Source organism: Schistocerca americana, chromosome 1 (assembly GCF_021461395.2).
Source record: "Schistocerca americana isolate TAMUIC-IGC-003095 chromosome 1, iqSchAmer2.1, whole genome shotgun sequence".
Taxonomy (NCBI): Eukaryota; Metazoa; Arthropoda; class Insecta; order Orthoptera; family Acrididae; genus Schistocerca; species Schistocerca americana.
In genome coordinates, this window is record NC_060119.1 from 878,034,692 (window position 1) to 878,054,839 (window position 20,148).

A 20,148-nucleotide genomic window follows, 5' to 3' on the forward strand; every position below is an offset into this window, starting at 1 on the left:
TTAAAGTAGCAAACAATTTTTATAAACAAAACAACAGATAAATATTTGTACTAACATTGCAGTTACACACATGCATATTACTCGAGTATTCACGTAGATTGAGGCAATGTACAGCACATACAGGTATGTGATAACATATGGAAGTCTGCACATATCCCTTGGTAGCACAATCTTGGTACAAAGTGAATCTACTGAACTGCTCTGTAAGTAGTTTAACAAGTCATATCTGACTTTTTCAATGCTTATATATAAATACAGCTTTGTTTAAAATGGTACATACATTTTAAAATTGATAAAATTTTATTCCAGCTACTTTGTGAGCAATGTTTCATGGAATGATTATCAACTTTTTAAGTAGTATAAAGTAATGAAGCACATGGAAAACAAAGTCTGCAAGGAAAATGGTACTTTCAAATATGCAACAATTCGTTTATTTCATCTGACAAAACCCCACAACAATTAATCCTCAAAATACTGATATTTATAGCAAACAATAACTTCATAAAATGCACAACACACATAAAAATTACTATATAACATGAAAAATATGTTTCATTGGCAGAACTGCCAAATTAAAAAAAGCGTAATATAAAAAAATTAACAACAAAACAGCTCATTGAATTTAAGCGTCTTCATTGCACCGGTCATCAAAAATCATGTCAGGCCTTTGAAAATATGTTCCACACATAAGCAGGGTCAAGAGGAAAACTTATGTAATTCATTATTTCAAATAGAGGGGCGAAACATTCCCACAAAAAAGTCACTGAGATAGTAACTGTTTATCTCCAAACTGATTCATGCATCTTCACACAAATTTTGCACATTCTGAACAGACACCACCCAAAAACTTCAGTGACACTGTCTTCAATAATAAAAATGAGACAACATTATGTTTTAACATTTCCCATTCATCAATGAAAAATATTTGTTACAATCATATGTACAACACACAACAGCTGATGCAGCAATACATTATAGCTGTTCATAAAATGTTCTTTATCACATCACCAACCACCACATTTTTAACAAACATAGGGAATATCATTTTATTTCAGTGCGGCAACCTGCATTATTAGTCTACAAGACACAGAAGTAAAAGTTCATGGCCAGTATATTAAATAATTTTCAGTTTTAAACAAATTTGAAATTATTCGGCAAGCTAACTTATGCTTATGAATATTGTGTTCCTCCCTTTTCAACTACATTAGTGGAGTATATCAACCTTACAATAATTCTGAAATAGTGCAAATAATAATGTAAAATGTGTTAAATGACACTAAAAGTCACCATACCTATTGGTTCACTGTTCGTATCATCCACAAACGCAGTTCAATAAAATGATAAATTACAAGGAGTCATAGTGATCATAAAGACCATACTGTACAGGCCTTGCTTGCTCATTACACACCACGATAACATGATGGGCCCATGTGATACTTTTGAAATTTTCAGCTAGTAATTCGAGAAATTTATCAAACAAATTTTAACAACTTCTACACATTAAACAGAAAGTACATGATTCTTTCAAATACTGACATGGCTGATTAAACTGTAAAAACTGAATTAGCATGTTCAGATGGCATCAAAGGGTGAGGTAAAATTAAACTCGTACATTGTTCTGCATAAGTATATAACTTTCTATCCTTTCAACTGATGCAAAATGAAAGCGATTCTGTACCCAGTTGGCTACACCAATAACAGTCAATTATTATTTGGCATATTTATTTCAAAATAATAGTGTCAGAAGTCATCATCTCAATTAATTATGACTAGTAGGATTCACTTGGCCCACACATTGTTATTTTACTAGATTCCTCAGCTTTAAGGTCACAAGGTGTGAGAGTTAAAGACAGTTAACATTCTTTTTGTATATGAGAAAGCAGAAAAATAATGCACATGTATGCTTTGGTATATGTTAAATAAACATGTGAATAAGCATGATGATTGTCCAATAGTACCAGAGTGAACCAGGACATAGTCCCGTGAGAGCCCCTGTACATTTACTTTCAGAATAACCCAAACTGAGTAACAATTCTGGGTGCCTGTCTTTTCACACGCACACACTGCAACAGATGATACAGCCTGCTAATACGATAGCAAATATCTGAATGTTTTCAAAGATGTTTTGTGTTTCTGCACTGACATAGTGATGAACTATCACACAGTGTAGTTCACTTCTGAACTTGTGAAAGTTTGTACTCAAAGGTAGGTAATGTACCTAGTAACTTTATCAGTTAACTAATGCCCCTTATAGATTTCTAGTGCATGTTTCACACTATTTGTGAAATGTTTCAAATCAACTCTATTACTGCAAACATTCTTAAAATTAAATGTGGTGTGTTAGGTAAGATAACAATAACAATTGAATTAGGGCTGGGAAAAAAAGGGAGAAGGTTAGTCAACACGGGCAAAGCAGTTTAAGTATGTAGAAAAGTAAGTATCAAAGAAGCAATCGCAAATGTCCAACACACAAATTAAAGGGAATTTATTGTGTATCATGAAATACAGCCAGAAATAGCTGTGTTCCACTAAACTGCATGGGAAAATGAAGTGTAACTTATTTGCTGGTGATGGAACATTAATGGCAGAGAGACAGCATGGCAAGCAAATTTAAAACTGAAATGATATAAAATGATTTGTGTAGGGAAATGGTGAAGTAATTGCAACATAACATTAAAACACATAGACAAAACGAGAGATGAACAACACACCAGAAGCCCTATCAATAGACAGAGCTCATCATGAAAGAGCATAAATAAATAAGGCCATAAGAAGAAGACAGCAATACTAGTGTGCAGTATGAGTTAAAGAAATGGAGACAATGGAGGAGAAGAATTCTCAGACAGACACTGGATACTTATTTTTAGTACGCTGTCTGTATGAAAAACAAGCATTAAAGAATATTATGCTAACGGTGAATGATATAAAGCAGGTTTGGGAATCTATGTATTTATCATCGGCCCATAAAGGAGGATTACAAATTAAGTCTGAAATTTAATCATCAAGTGTTCCATCACCCATACCTTTTATTTAATTTAATCCCTTTTGGATAAAGCAACACTCTTTGAGGATAAAGTGCACTGAGATAGCAAAAATATAGTGGTGTGTTACTGTCTTGTTCTAAGCACATAAGATTTGTCATTCTTGGAGAGATGTCTGCCTAAAATGTATATAATTAACAAAGTAATAGTTTTCAGTGGCACAAAAGTACAGTTTACAGTTAACAATATGAAGAGTTTGTATTCTGTTGCCATTGAGACATGAACTGTTCATGAAATGCTGTGTTCTATTATCATATCTAAACTAAACTATAGCCATTTAGCTGGAAATGGCTCCACCCTATCAACATTTATTATGGAAAAAAGACCAACAAACTGTCAATCAATCCTGAAATTTCTAGCACCACTAACCATGAATTACATTTGTAATTCATAATACAAAATCTAAAAGTTTAACTGGATTACCCGTTACATTCATAATAGAGTCATCCAGACACATAAACAGAGTTCAATGAGGAACATACATATCGTTCTAATATTTCATTGGAACTGAAATAATCACTTTAAAAGATTTATAAAGATTGCTCATCTGCTAAAGTTAAAAGATTACCTGGCATTGACATAAATGGGACAATTTCCTAGAAGAAAAGGTAAATGGAACAGAAATTTCTCTCTGTGTCATGGAGCAAAAGATAGCAGATGGAACATAGTCAAATTACAAATGTGTGTTCTTCTTCATTTTTTTTTCCTTCAAAAGTCCACCCTGACTTACTCTGATGTCAATAGACACTTTAGACTTTATAAAACTGAAATTATGTTTCAGAATTATTTTACAAATACAATAAAAGTCCAGAACAAAGCATAAATCACTGTACTTCCCACCAACCCTCAAAACGAACACACAATCCCATCTTATACACACACAAAAAGAGAAAGAAAGGGTGAGTGAGAGTGTGTGTGTGAAAGAGAGAGTGAGAGAGAGAGAGAGAGAGAGAGAGAGAGACTGCACATAAATTCTGAATGTAAACATGTAAATAAAAATTAACAGAGTATACTGAGTTTCAGTACTTGACAGAGATAAGCACATGGTTAGAATCTGTCTTTTTGTGATTGTTCCACATACAAAACTCACAATATTCATGAGGCGTAGCCTGGATGCATCATGTGGTAATTCTTGTAATAATGATGCAATTGATAAGTCTTCTGTTGTGCCCAAATTGATACAATAATACGTAAATTTATCAGTTAAACCCACATTATATCAATACACATTCAGAATTGCCAAATCAATGGTTGGAATATGTGGATCCCTTCTTTCTATTGATATATGGCAATGAGGAAATTTTAGGTTATCAAACTGCAGTGACAATTTGAACCAGCCTGCTAATTCTCCACTGATCTGAATGCTAGGCAGCACAGAATTAGTCTCCCGGTGAAAACTTGTACAGACACACACAAATCCATGCAGTGCATATCTATAATACTGCTGTAGTTTTTGATGCTTTAGTGATAGTTTCTACACAATGCAGTCTCTCACAATACTGAACATTTGCAGGTGCACTACATACTTTTCATAAAGTAATACAAAGTGCTGAGCTCTCTGTAGCATCTGGACGTGCACCATAGCATTAAGAATCCAACGGTGACCTCTGGCAAAGCGGGCAGCGGTCGATAGCAGAGGGTGGCGGGCGCAACCACGCGTCACTATCCCGCCACTCTCGCTGCCGACGGTTCGCTGCCCGCCCAGGCCATCACAGCTTACACAGACAGAAAAGGAGAGGGATGAATGCACCAATGGCCACAAAAACAGGGAGCATAACAGAAGTCTCATCTACTGAGTAAGGGTCTGGAGTGCGTGGACCACTAGGCCTACGATTCTTTGATGCTCGTCGTTCCTCTGTTTCTTCCTGGTAGTCATCTGAGTCGGGCTCATTTGGGAGTGGTGCCAGTTTTGGAACATCTGTAAGAGTATCACATGTAGTGAGAAAAAAAAGCACATTTACAAAAAAATGTACTGACAGGCTGTATTCAGTGTACTTTGGGATAATTAACTTCACGCTCTTATAATAATAATAATAATAATAATAATAAATAATAATAATAATAATAATAACTAAAAAAAGAAGAAAAGATAATGCATGAAGTACTCGTCAAAAAATTGAAGCATTTTTGTACCAAGCATACCACTCAAGGCAGAACCATATTTCCTTATTATATATTAGGGAGCAAACATAGCCAAGGAAAGAGCTTCGACCACAAAATGATTATACAGAGAAATGATTCTGGCTGTGAATATTAAATAAAGTAAATACCAGCAAATGATCTGAGACTGTTGACCATGTATTATGGACAAACTACATCTGTATCTATATACATACTCTGCAAAGCACTGTTAAGGGGAGTTGGAATGCCGGAAAATGGAAAAAATTCACATTTTCAGTTTTTAACCTTATAACTTAATTTGAAATTTTCTGCTTAAAATGGTGCAAAATTTGTTAAGAAATTCCAATTGGAAGTATTTTTATTTAATTTTTCAAAATTACATGTGCGCCCAGCAAAGTTACCCATCTTGTGATTTGTACACATTTAAATCTTCGCATTTCCGAAAACATTACATATAGAAGGCTGTGGATTTCACTCTTCAGTTGTAGAATCTTTGATCCTTCCATAGGTACCATTGTTTTTACGACTAGCTGTGTTTATTGTTCAGTTTTTGATCTGTGAGTGTTTGTTTTGAGCCTCGAGTTTAGTTTGTCGCTCATTTGGAGTTTGTTATCTGTCTTGTTTTGACTTTCAGTGGTGAGTGCGTAGTTTCTACGATGCCTAGGAGTGCATCATTATTTAAAAAGCGAAAGTTTCGCGGTAATAGATTTACAAATAACGTTTGTTCAAGTGATTCTGCTTCAGCACCTGTTGATGCTGGTGAAAGTTCTGACGTTTGTACAGCTGAGATGTGTGAAGGAGACACGCCCACCAGTGCATCAAAAAAGAAGTTATCAAACTGTGCAAGTGAAATTACAGATGAAGCTTCTAATGAACAATATGTTTTAGTCGACTTTCCTGTTTTTACTGAGTTTATGAAGAAATGTTTGTGTTGTAATCTTTGTGGAGGTTCTTTTGATATGAACATAACAAAATCTATAGGACTTTCCTGCAAAATTGCTATAGTTTGTGCCAGTTGTGAAAATGAGACCTGTTTTTGGAGCTCTAAAACATGCAGTAGCAATTTGTTTGAGAGTAATATCAGGCTAATGTATGCAATGAGAGCAATTGGTAAAGGACATACTGCTGCTCAAACATTTTGTGCCATAATGAATCTTCCACCTCCACCTGCTAAAATTGACAATTACACTGAAGTGATAGGAGATGCTGTTCAGTCTGTAGCAGATTTATCAATGAAAGCTGCTGCCAGTGAAGCAAAATATATAAATGAAGGAAACCCAGATATCCCTGTTGCTTTTGATGGAACCTGGCAGAAAAGGGGTCACACATCCAAAAATGCTGTTGCTACTGTTACTAGTGTGGACAGCGGTAAAGTTTTGGACTATGAAGTGCTCACTAAACATTGTTACCATTGTGCATCTGGTAAGATAGAAGCAGCTCACATATGTAGCAAGAATTATGAAGGTACGAGTGGAGGCATGGAGGCTGCCGCTGCTGTGAAAATGTTTAGCAGATCAGAAAAAGAACGGGGAGTATTTTACACAAAATTCCTTGGAGATGGGGACTCCAAGGCATACAAAAGTGTTACAGAATCCATGCCATATGTCAATAAGACAATAACTAAACTAGAATGTGTCGGTCATGTTCAGAAACGAATGGGCACTCGTCTAAGGAAACTGAAACAGAATCTGAAGGACAAAATTTTGTCAGATGGTAAAACCATTAGAGGTCGCCTGTCAGATAAAATTATAAATGAATTACAACAATACTATGGTATGGCAATAAGAAATAATGCAAATAATTTGCAGGAAATGAGACAAGCTGTATGGGCCACATATTTACATCGATCATCAACTGATGATAATCCTCAACATTTTGCTTGTCCAGATGGTCCTCAGTCATGGTGCAATTATAGAAAATCTCAAGCTACTGGGGATCCTTATCACCATAAAAATTATATTCCATTGGCTGTTATGGAAGTAATTAAACCAATATATAGAGACTTGGGGCATCCTGATCTTCTGCGAAAATGTCTTCATGGTTGTACCCAGAATCAAAACGAGTCGTTCAACAACCTCATTTGGACTCGTGTACCTAAGAATGTATTTGTTGGGATAAAAACATTGAAATGGGGAGTCAGTGATGCTGTTATTTCATTCAATGATGGTCATATGGGTAGGCTAAAGGTCATGGCAAGGCTCGGCATTGCTCCTGGTATCAACACCATCAGAGGTCTTCAGCTTCTGGACAGCGTGCGAGTAAGGAAGGCTCAGTATGCAGCTGAATTTAATACAAAAAAAGCAAGGGCAGCAAGGAGAAGAAAGCTTCTAGGTGAAGAAGAAGAACTAGAAGATGACCCTGATTACTCTGCTGGACACTTTTGATAATAGAATAAAAGGTATTTGTGAATTTTCATAATAAATTACTTTAATCGCATTTTCTGGCATTTGACATTTTTAGTGTTACATGTACCTTTATCTCATAAACCACTCAACCAACAACATTCAAATTTTCAGAAATGCTGCAAAACAGTTCAAAGAGGCCACTGAACTAGAATCATGACAAGAACTGGCTTATTCTCTGAACTAGGGAAGTTTATGTTATACTTTTTCCAATAAAAAATGGCTTAATGGTAAAAAATTCATAAATACTATACCAACAAAAAGAAAACATTGGTTCTAGTTCAGTGGGCTCACAATATATGCTGAAAACCTCTGCCAGAATTTCAAAGTTCTGAAGATAATAGTTCCAAAGAAAAAGGTACACAAAGTTAGCAAATTTAACATTGGCGAGATAGGGCATTCCAACTCCCCTTAAGTGCATGGTGGCAGAGAGCATCAGATGTTAAGACTCCCTTCCCGTTCCAACCATATACACACAGAGCAGGAAGAAAGCCTCTGTGCATACTGTAATTAGTCTTACTCTCTTTATGGTCCCTCCATGGGTGATAGGTAAGGAGACTGTAGAATATCTCTAGATTTTTCACTTAATTCTGATTCTTGAAAGTTTATACTAAGATAGGTTTGCTTATAAATGCAACAATGTGCTCAAGTTTCTGCTGTTATGTACAGGGACCCCAAATGCATGTACAACAAATAGACTGTTATTATTGCAATACAATGTTATCAAATTAAGCAATCAATCTTCATCCATAAAAAAAAAACAGTTTTTGTAACAGACTTCGGCCTAATAAAAAAGGTTTTACAATGAAAATAAAACAAATTACACTCATCTGAAAGGCATGCCTTCTTTACGCATGACCCAGTACTTCTAAATATCAAATTGAACAATTTAATGCATTACTTACTCTCTAATTTTCCTTTTACTACACAAATTGCATTTATTTTAGGGTTGTCTCGATATCCCTGAAACAATGAATTTCCAAAATGTATTGTGGAGTCAGTGCTGACATTTTGTTGGACATAAATACACAGCAATGCTTGTAGAGGTATTTGTACAATAAAATTTCAAATTTTAATCTTGGGTATAAAAAAGGAAACAATTATTACACATTTACCTTGATAAATTCGACTCTTATCTTCCCTCCACGTATATCAGACTCTTCTTCATTATAGTAAAGTTTCCCTTTTACAACACTGAATGGTATGTATTCATCATGAGCAACTCCTCTTCCAACTCTATCAAAAATATCTAAGTCTGGAACTATTGTGAGATCCCCATTTAGAACAACATCAAACACCTGAAAGAATGAACATTTTAATATTAAATAAAAATTATGCAATACTCCTTTTTTTACATTATTAACAAAGAGACTTAATCACAAAAGTACAGCTATCATGTAATCTTAAAAATTCTTGTGAGAAAGATACATGTAAAAAAAAGGTAGGACAGGAAAATGCGTGTTTTTAAAATGGACAGCCTTTGGGCATTGGAGCATAACCTGTTTGCAGTGGAGCAGTTAAATAAAGTAAATTCATAATGGCTCTACATTCTGTCAATAGACAATATTTCAATGATACTAGAAGTATGTATGTAGTACGTATAAACTAAAATGGATGTTTATCAAAATCATGTTTCTTCTTCAACTTGTATGCTTGGAAGCCACTATGTAGTTGACATTTTACTAAAGGCGGAGAGTGAAATCAAATGCGACTAATTATCCTAGCCTTCTATGTTTAAGACAACGCTTGCAGGGAAATGGTTGATGTGGTGAAGACTAATAATGTGGTGTCATACATTACTGACACCATGCCAGGCATTCTACATCCAGAGCTTGGCTGTAACATAAGTGACTAGCCTGCCAATCTACAGCCAGGTCATAGACATACCCTTGGCTGCATGTTTGAACAACACCATCACCGATCCTGCTTAAGACGATGTTGCACCAACACCAGCCAGTCCAATTGTGGAATTCACTTGGAGTTGCTGCAGCATAACTAGTTTGTCTGTCTGTTATGGTGACGATCACATAATACAAGCTTTCATTGCTGGTACTAACATCCCGGCTACTGACTGAAAATAATTGATCGGCATTGTATGTTGCAATGTTGTCATCCTAACTTTGTGTAATTTAACACCTTCCTCTTTTCTGTTAAAATTATTATGGTGTTTATAAATCTCAATAGCTTCTCTATGCAGAGGAATTGGATGCATTCCTGGTGCGTCTCAACAGGATCAATCTGAAAATACGATTTACTATGGAGACAGAGAATAACAGCAAGCTCAATTTCTTGGATGTGTCTGTTATCAAATGAAAGGACAGGACATTGGGCTATAAAGTATACAGAAAAGCCACGCATACTGACCGTTACCTACATATAGATTCTAACCACCACCCCAATCCAAAACAGGGGTTGATTAAAACCTTGGTAGATAGGGCGCAGAAAATTTGTGAACTGACTTACTTAAAAGATGAGCTTGAACATCTATGGTTGACATTCGAAAAGAATGGTTATTCTAACAAGGAGAGAGATAAAGCACTTTGCCCTAGGGAGAGAATCAGGACCGATGGGGAACCATGGTCGCCCCCAAAGAGAAAGTTTTCCCTCTGTTCATCAGTATGATTACAGATCACACTGGGAAAGTGTTGAGCACGTAAGGTGTGGAAACTACCTTCAGACCAACCAGGATGATAAAAGAATGTTCAAGATCAGCAAAAGGTATACAAGATCCTTTGGCTACACCGGGTGTATATAAAATTTCTTGTAGTTGTGGACTGGTTTTTATTGATATCATAAAAAGAAGTGTTAACACCCATCTCATTGAACACAAGAGGAATTGCCGCCTAGGACATACGGATCACCGGCCATAGCGGTACCAAAAGGGTGATCATGAAATAAAATTCACTGAGAGGCGCCTCATATCGAAAAAATCACATTATCACAAGCATATATATAAAGAGTTTATTGAGATTTATAAATTCCATAATAATTTTAACAGAAAAGTGGGAGGTGTTAAATTAGACAAAATTTGTATGTCTCCTGCAGGTGGAGAAGCAACATTAGGAGAAAATTTTATACAATGATCATGGCCTAACAGCCCGGAAGTTTTAAGTGATGTTATTGTGATTGTTTATGATGAATGTGCCTGTGTAACAGACTGGTGTAGAATACTGTTTGGACTTGCAGAAGAAAGTTAAGTAAACAACATTACCTACATATTACGCGTGCTTGTCATTATTTTGCTCTCTGTCTCAGCAACAATCTATTCCTTGGCATCCGCTGCTGGGCCAACCCAAGAACTGGTGATGAAACTGTGTCCACAGATGGCCTGTACTTGCATGTGCTTTTTCTTTTCTGTGTCTCTAATTAATTTTTTTTTTCAGTGACCATGAATACTTTCCATCACAATTTTTGTGTGTATTCATCATGGCAAGTCCTCCACAAGAACTGAACATACCTTGCTCAGTTTCAGGTACAGTAGATGCAAAATCTGATGGAATGCTCATGACCCAACGCTAAAATGCCCTCCTGCAGCACAGCCTCAGACAGCAGTGCCTGTTTCAGTACCAAACACAACTAAGTGTACAGGCTTGGCGGCAAACTTTTCCCCACCATCCGCCCTGAAATGTTCCTTATGAAGAATTAATTGCTGTGCCAGAGAAACAGTTGGATGAACAGATTAATGTGACAGCTGCACATTACAAATTATTTTGTTTGTGGAGGAAACCTAGTGGCATTCATACACAGTAGGTAGCAGACTTACAGGAACTTACATTCAATTATAAATTTAAGTGAAAGTGTGGAAGTTATAAAAATAATGCCATGGTCAGGGGCACATCTATTCAAAATCTGCCAGATCCTCACATATGCGAACAGATTCTCAAGTATTCTGATCCTAATTTGCAGCAGGTTTTCGAATTGACCATGGCACACAAAGTCTCAGCCAGGGCAGCAACATAAACAGATTTAAGTGTGTTAGGCAGCAGTCTAGCAGTGTTAAATCTAGCCCTCGGGGTTTCCCAGTGCACAAGTGCTCTTGTTGTGATGCTAACAAGGGAACCTCCCCATCGCACCCCCCTCAGATTTAGTTATAATCTGGCACAGTGGATAGGCCTTGAAAAACTGAACACAGATCAATCGAGAAAACAGGAAGAAGTTGTGTGGAACTATGAAAAAATAAGCAAAATATACAAACTGAGTAGTCCATGGCAACATAGGCAACATCAAGGATGATGTGAGCATAGGCGCGCCGTGGTCCCATGGTTAGCGTGAACAGCTGCGGAGCGAGAGGTCCTTGGTTCAAGTCTTCCCTCGACTGAAAATTTTACTTTCTTTAATTTCGCAAAGTTATGATCTGTCCGTTCGTTCATTGACGTCTCTGTTCACTGTAATAAATTTAGTGTCTGTGTTTTGCGACCGCACCGCAAAACCGTGCGATTAATAGACGAAAGGACGTGCCTCTCCAATGGGAACCGAAAACATTTGATCACAAGGTCATAGGTCAAACGATTCCTCCACAGGAAAACACGTCTGATATATTCTACACGACACTGGTGACGGCATGTGCGTCACATGACAGGAATAAGTTGTCGACCCACCTAACTTGCACACTTGGCGAATGGATAAAAAGATTCATCTACCTTGCCCGATTTAGGTTTTCTTGTGGATGTGATAATCACTTCCAAAAAATTGATGAAAACATAAGAGTTAGTCACATAAACATCAACAAATGAATGCAACAGTTTCACAGTCGCACGGTTTTCTCTGTGCTCTGTCAAAACATATGTTTTTAAGGTTTTCAAATTTTTCCGTGTGTAGGCCGTCAAATCCTGCACATGTACAAGCAAATCTGAACATGTCCTGGAATTTTGCACAGCGAAGTTGATTATGTGTGAGTGCCTGAACTCTGATAATTGTCTGAAAATAAAAAAATTTTCACCCGGGGGAAGACTTGAACCAAGGACCTCTCGTTCCGCAGCTGCTGACACTAACCACGGGACCACGGCGCTCTTGTGCTCACATCGTCCTTGATGTTGCTTATGTTTCCTATGGACTGCTTAGTTTGTATATTTTGCTTATTTTTTTTCATAGTTCCACACAACTTCTTCCTGTTTTCTCGATTGATCTGTGTTCAGTTTTTTTAGGCCTATCGACTGTGCCAACTTATAACAGAATCTGAGGGGGGTGCGATGGGGAGGTTCCCTTGTAAGTGTTACTACCGTGGTAAACACAGCCATGTTCAAGCTGTCTGTTTGCAAAAATGCAAGTCGAACATACAGTTTGCATGTTCTCCGAAGTGTCAGCCAATGAAAGTCAATGTGATTTTTTAAAAAGTTGAGCAGTGATTTAACGCTGAAAAGTGCAAATCAAGTGCAACATTGAAGAAGTCACACACTTCTTCCAGCATCAGGCAAATAGATTGTTTGTCACTCTGCAGATTGCCATTCGCAAAATATGCAGGCAGTCGGATACTGCTGCGTAACTGACTTTGTTGAACAGAAGCATTTACGATCTGTTAGACTAGCCTAAGCTACATAAGTCGTAGGCAACTCTTTCTGGTTATGGTGGATATGACATTCCTACATTAGGTACTTGCATTCTATCTGCCACTTTTAGTAGCATTACCACAATTTTCATTCGCGGTTTTGTGCTCATGTGATTGAATATATTTTTTTGCATAGATTCGTTTGATTCATTTGCTCTGAACATACAAGACAATGTTCTCTCTGCAAATTCTTTTGTGCCTACAGACGAGGTAGGTGAGCTGTGTGATGAATTTAGTGACACAAGAGACCTAGGAAAAGCCACTAATTTTGAGGCTCACACTGTCATGAAACACAATGTGCAACCACAGTTTTGCTGAGCACATTCTGTCCCTCTTGCTATCAGAGATCGGGTGGCACAGGAACTCTTTATCTTGTCAGGGCAATTGTATATTTCCACTGTGGCAGCCAGTCAGTGGGCACTGCCTTCAGTGATGACATAAAAACCTTCACGTAGGTTATACTTATGTGTGATATTTCAAGGCTACAGTAAATCCACAGCCTGAGGATCTCTTGGAAAAACTAATGCAGATCATGTCTTTTCCAACACTGATCTTCATTACGATTATTTGCAACTTCCTTTGGATGAGTCGCAACGAGTTTTTGTGAACAACACCCACCTAGGGTTATTCATGATTTCAAGATTGTCCTTCAGCAGTGTGTCCGCATCTGCAATTTTTCAATGTTATTTGTCACAGCTGATTGCTACAGTTCGTTCTTGTTTAAACTATTTGGATGACATAGTAAATTCGCCTCTTACAGGATTGACATTGTGCTCTCACACAGAGTTGGATCACTGGCTAGGCCAACTGTCTTCACATTCAAACTCCTCAAGAAGGCACAGTGCAACTACTGGAAGATTGAGAAGGTAGCTCCTGCTATCGTATGAGCGGTAATGAAATTCCACAAATACATATATGGCACACAATTTTAATTGGTGACAGATCACAAGCCTCTAACTTCATTGTTCAGCCATTAGAAGCCGGTACCTCAATGTACCGTGCACAAGTTGCAGCGCTGGTCTCTGCTCCTCTCAAATTATCAGTATGCAACTGTGTACAGGACAACAGTGAAGCATTCAAATGCAGACAATCTCTCTCACCTACCAATTGGCACTGATTTTGTGCTCAACACTTCTAAAGATTCAAGTTTCCACACTGTTGTTCAGGACAATGAAATACTTGATGATTTTCCCACGGACCACTGATGAACTGCTTAAGCAATGGCTGCAGGCCCCAATCTCCAAGATTCCGTTGCAGAATCCCTGTACTGATTGGTTACATTAAATTAAGCAGATTAGTGATACAGATGTAAGCCATTATTTTGATCTTCGACACATCGGTCCAGCAGGCTGTTACCTTATTACACACATAAAATGATCAACCACAAGTGGTTGTGTCACATTTGCTTCAGGAGATTCTTTGTCTTTTCCATCAAAGACACTGAGGTATAGTTGCACTAAGCAGCAAACGTGACACCATTGCACATGGGTCGGCATGGGCACTCACGTTAAAACAGCTGTCTTCACGATGTCCAGTGTCTTCGGAACACCAGGCTGTTCCACCACAGAAACTGTTGACTGCCCCAAGCCCAGCTCCCCTTGGTAGTGTCTGCAATTGACTTTGTGAGTCCGTACTGGAATTCTTGTTGGTTTATTGTGGTATACGCCTTTAGCAAGTCTCTATTTGTGGTGACCAGGCAGTCCACCATAACACCTAGTACTATCAAGACTGATTTGTATTGTTGCGCTGAAGGTATATCAGAAGTGTTGCTTTTGAATAACAGAGGCCAGTTCACATGAGCAGAATTTCAGCAGTTTTGTGATGCCAACAGCATTAAGAATGTGAAGAAAGCACTGTTCCATCCTCAATCCAATGGTGATGCATTACATTTCGTCTAAACAGTCAAGCAACACATGAACATGTTATGCATGTCCTATATGTGGGGGCAAGCATTATTGCTCTTCCTCTCATCTTACTGTTCCCAGCAATACAACAGCTAGTCATCAGAGGAACTTTGCCAACATAGGACACTGCTTCAGCTGCTGCATCCTCCACAGTGGTTGGCCAATCATCTGCAGCACTCTAAGTTTAATGTTAATGATGTCAGAATTTTCAGAGTTTTTGGTGGACACAGGCACTGGGAATGATGTATTATCAAGGTCTTCGGCCACTCTTTAAATGTCTTACAGGGTCCCAGTGAGCTGCAAAAGCTTGTGGGGGCTGCATGATCCTGCTGCGGGTTTTTCATTTGCAGATTCAGTATCCAGGAGGACCCCACAGCCTCAGCCGTCTTCACCTCCCTTGTGTGCCACACTGTTGGACAGGGAGCCAAAGGCCGTTGATGCATTGCTGTCACTGTCACCACAGTGTCAGCAGTCCCAGTCACAAGAAGTGGGCTTCACTCTGCCCTCTTCCACCACTGCAGATCCTCCAGTCATCATTGCGCTTTTGCCATTGGAAGAAGACCATCTGAGCCTAGGCATAGATGTGCACCCTATGGCTCGCTTTTTGGCCAGTGTTACTGGTTGGGGTGCAAGCAGGAGTTTGTCATCAGCTGCAGTTTCAGCTCATCAGTGGCACCTGAAAACCCACCCCATACCCCGCCATTGTCATTTCTTGCTGTACTAGTACATGACAGTGATGAATTTATGAAGAGGGGCGGGAATGTGGTGTTAACCCAACTATTGATACCATGCCAGCATTCTACATCCAGACACTGGCAATAACATGTGACTGTCCTGTCAATCCGCAACCAGCTCATAGACACACACCCCCTGCTGCATGCACAAGTAGTGCCATCATCAAGTTGCCTTAAGAAGATGCCAAACCAATGCCAGAATGTCTAACTGTGGAGTACACTTGTTGACTTGGAGTCTCCGCAGTGTAACTACTTGGCCTGTCTGTTATTGTGACTGTTCATGACGAATGTGGCTGTGTGGAATACTATTTGGACTTGTAGAAGAAAATTAAGTAAATGATGTACATATTATGTGTGCTTCTGATTATTTTGCTCTCTATCTCAGCATCCAGAATTTCCTCAGCATCTGACCAAACAAATAGCATTGCAGGCCAGGAAGACTGAATTTCACAATTAGCAGCAGGTAACTCACAAAAGACAGAGTCCTCTGTTTTGAAACCATGTTGAGGGTCACAAGTAGTCTCCAATGCCTCGGTGGTAGAACTAGAGGGTACACCTTGACAAATCAATAATGCAGCAAGGAAAAGCACAGTATATGTGGTATTCCCTTATTACAGCAAGATTCCACGTCGTGTGTGTTACAGTTAAGGCAAAGACAAGTTATATGTCTGTGAAGGGAATGTAGACATTAATATCTTTTCTCCATTTTATATGCATAAATTTTCTGAACTCACATTACAAATTAGTATAATAGGATGTTATAGACATAAAGTAGTATACTCAATGTTCTGCTGTGTATTAATTGTTCACAAATAATTGAATGCCAGTGAAAAATGTGAGAGCTGTCATTCGACTGTAAGAAAGGGATTTGTTGGGGGTTGTGCAATAAGTGATTTCATTTGTGATGCGAGGGAGGTATGTGCAGCGGGCAGATTGGGGGGGGGGGGGGGGGGGGATTTATTGAGGGTCCCTCCTGCTATAGGATATTAGAGACGAGTACCCTTCAAGCACAGTTGGGAGAAGCCAGAAGTGAGCCATTTCAGATTAGCAGTGAGAGAGAGGTTGGGAATTGGTAGCTGGTAAGAGATCAGAGAAAAACGTACATTTTGACTATTTCACTTTGTTGGAGCCTCTCACAGAAATAGGAGTAAAAAACATGCAATACACTTCAGCCATGATTCAGAAATTCAGGTTATACATAGTTGTTGCAAAGGAGAAGGCATTGCATTAAGTACTACCCATGGGTGAGGGGTATCCTATGGTTAACAGAAAATCCTAGTTATAGAAATCCAAGTCACCAGTATCTTCAGATGTCACGTAAGAATTAGTCATGCGACTGACAATCTTGGGGCTGTAAGTAAGCAATTCTCAAGGAAAATAAAGCAGCAAAAGTATGTGTGGTGGACAACAGTTTGGACAGGGACATGATAACTTTCTTAACACGTGACACCAATGTCTACTTTGTCGAGTGGTTTCGCTAGGACAGGAAACGACACTAGTGATAACTGACTTTTGCACACAATCCTCCTGTATCTGTTGGGCTACTGGAAAATGGGGTTTCACCAAGCATGACCTGCATCTCAACAGGTCAGGAGGAGTACAGTGCATCGGGTCACCCCTTTTGTTACAGGTAGGATACCCAGAATTTTTCGCGTACTTAAAACAGAATAGCAGGAGCATAAACAACATTGGCTTCAAGACAATAACCAATTGAAGTAACAACAACCAAGCAACCAACATATAAAAGAAGAGCAACACTACCATAATATCTGGGAGGTTCTAGTGTCAACACCAAGAAATTACTAGGATGAACAGGGGACAACAGACATATATATTCTTCAAACTGCTGTACAAAAATGTGTTAACTTTAAGAAATGAAATGGGTGCAATTGAAGTGACCCTAAAAGATAATTCTACGTAAATCTTGGCGCTTTGCATCAATGAGTATGCACTGCTATAATTACAGATTTTGCAATGATAAAGCTGCTTTTGTCGACAAAGCTGAAAATGTGATGAGTATGTTTATTTGCTAGCAAGGGCTATAATCAAAAAACAGAAAATTTACAAGTGAAATGCACTTAAAAAAAGCTTTGAGTACTATGTTTGTGAATGAGCAGAAAAGGGAACTAACACTGAAAGTACATACAGATCACCAACAAGCCGTTTTCCTTTGTTTTTAGGAAATCTTTGGTGACTTCAGAGTAAACTTTACAGCTTAAAAGTACTAAATGGGATCAACTGACAAACACCATTTACAACCTGTCACCAACTGTACAAGAGACCATCAGATATGGTCAGGGAAATGAAACAAAAGAGTGGATATTTATTAACAAATTCCAGTCAGGGCCACAGTGACTGTTGCAGTACCCTAGACATCGTAAACTTTTTCCACTTCTTCATATGGCTCCTACTTATAATACGGAGGAGGAAAGCGATTACCATCTGTTGCAGAAATACTATCATTGATTTCAAAACCATTATTATCAATTTCAGAACTAGATTCTTCAAGCCAGCATTAGAATTTCTTTATCAGTCTAACTGCCCCACATTTCATGACGAACTTTTACAATCAAAGCAACTATGGAAGCACACTGCAACAACGAATTATGCATGTGTTATATTTTTCAAGTCACATAGCACTTTGTGGAAGCATGAACATACATTTCACAGCTCTCCAATGTACTAAAAGAGCAAAAAACTGGCTTCAAGCCATCACTGCCCAGAAAAAATGCATTGTGAACTAACAATTAGGTAAGCCACACTTGGAGATTCTTTTAACGCTGGGAAATTACAAAGTGCCCATGATTTCTACAAGCAGTGGCCCAAATGTGTTAACAAACAGGAGTTATGACTACAATGCTGAGATGACCAACACTGGTTTTTCAGATCACAAGGCTATTATATTTGTGCTGAATGATAATTGCAGAATAAGTGATAACTATGTAACAAGAAGAGTCATTAACAAAAACAATACGAATATTTACAATTTCATGCTACAAAAACTAACTTGGTAACAAGTGTCTCAAGATTGTGTTCACGAAGCATTTGACTTTTTTCTGTATTTATAAATATTGCATCAATGTTGCGTTTTTTGTGAAGAAAATTAAGGTTTTGGTAAAGGCAAGTCCATGGGTCATAAGAGAATCATGAGAAAGTCGCAAACAGCTTAAAAATACAGCTTTGAAGCTATATGTAATAAGCTGCAAGAAGGTATATATGAAGTTAGCAGCAACAAATGAAGATGGCAAATGATACAACTATCAAATAAAGCAGTAACAAAATGACGTAAATCTGGAAGAGTCGTTAATAACAGTGAGGGCAGAAACAGAGTAGGTCACAATCGATTGATCATAAAAAGGGAGGGAAGAACTGTTGACGATCCCATAGTTTGCGGCAATTTAATGAACTTTTGTAATTGTTTGCTCGCTGTGTTTTTTAGTGTTTTCTATGCGTTGAAATTGTTTAGTAAATTTCGTGCATTAGTTTTCAACTGACGTTTATTATTGTTTCTAGTGAAATATTTCAGTAAAATTTTCATTCAGTGTTTTAACTTCGCTTAGTGTTACAGTGGCCGTTCGAATTTTTTGGTTTCAGCTAATAATTTTGTGAACTTTTTGTTGGTACTGGTATTAGCTGTGGTGTAGTAGTATTAATACAAGTAGTTGCTTTCTTAGTAGGCATAGAATTTCGTGACCATTATCGTTAGTTCTTAAATAGTTCTACTGGTGTAACTTAACTTTGGTAACGTAGACTTACAGCTTTTTTCAGTAACTGTAAAATTTTACCATGAGTGAAAAGTGTGGGCTCTGTCATAGGTTTGTGAGTAGTGGATTACCGTGTGGGATTTGTTCAAAGTATTTTCATTGGGGGGAATGCAGTGGGGAAGCCAGTGGTCATTTTAGTGAGATCCTCTCCTGGGAATGCAGAATCTGTAGTAGAAACAAGTTGATAGAGGAGCAGGAGCGTAAGATCTGTGCCCTTCAGGTGCAGTTACAATGCGCAAAGGAGGAACTAGATAGGTTGAGGAGGGTGAAGGGTGGTGGGGAATGGGAACTGGCAGTTGGCAAGAAGGCAGCTAAGAAGAGGAGGTATTCAGACAGTTTTACTTTGCAGACATGCAATAGATATGAACAACTGTCTGAGTTGAGTGGAGAGGAGCCTCGTGTAGCTGCAGATGTAGGGAACTTGCAGCAGTCCTCAGCAATTAGGAGGCCTAGGTTAGTTTCAGAGTCTAGCAGAAAGAAGGTTCTGCTGCTAGGTAGTTCCCACAGTAGAGGTGTGGGCCAGCAGTTGCAGGAAGTGTTGGGGAGTGAGTACCAGGTCACCAGCATTGTGAAGCCTAGTGCAGGGTTGGCTCAGGTGACTGAAAGCATAGGGGAGCTATGTAAGAATTTTACGAAG

At 38.3% G+C, this 20,148-nt stretch overlaps 1 protein-coding gene across 1 annotated transcript in view; it reads right to left on the reverse strand.

The window, feature by feature from the left end:
• Nucleotides 1–415: 415 nt before the first annotated feature.
• LOC124614154 (malectin-A) overlaps nt 416–20,148 on the reverse strand; it is a 39,975-nt gene continuing 20,242 nt past the window's right edge. The window contains exons 2-4 of the mRNA XM_047142921.1: nt 8,680–8,862; nt 8,470–8,527; nt 416–4,959 (exon numbers count right to left, since the gene is read on the reverse strand). Of these exons, the coding sequence (XP_046998877.1) occupies nt 4,751–4,959; nt 8,470–8,527; nt 8,680–8,862 (450 nt within the window). The 3' untranslated portion in view covers nt 416–4,750. The remainder of the gene's footprint in view (nt 4,960–8,469; nt 8,528–8,679; nt 8,863–20,148) is intronic.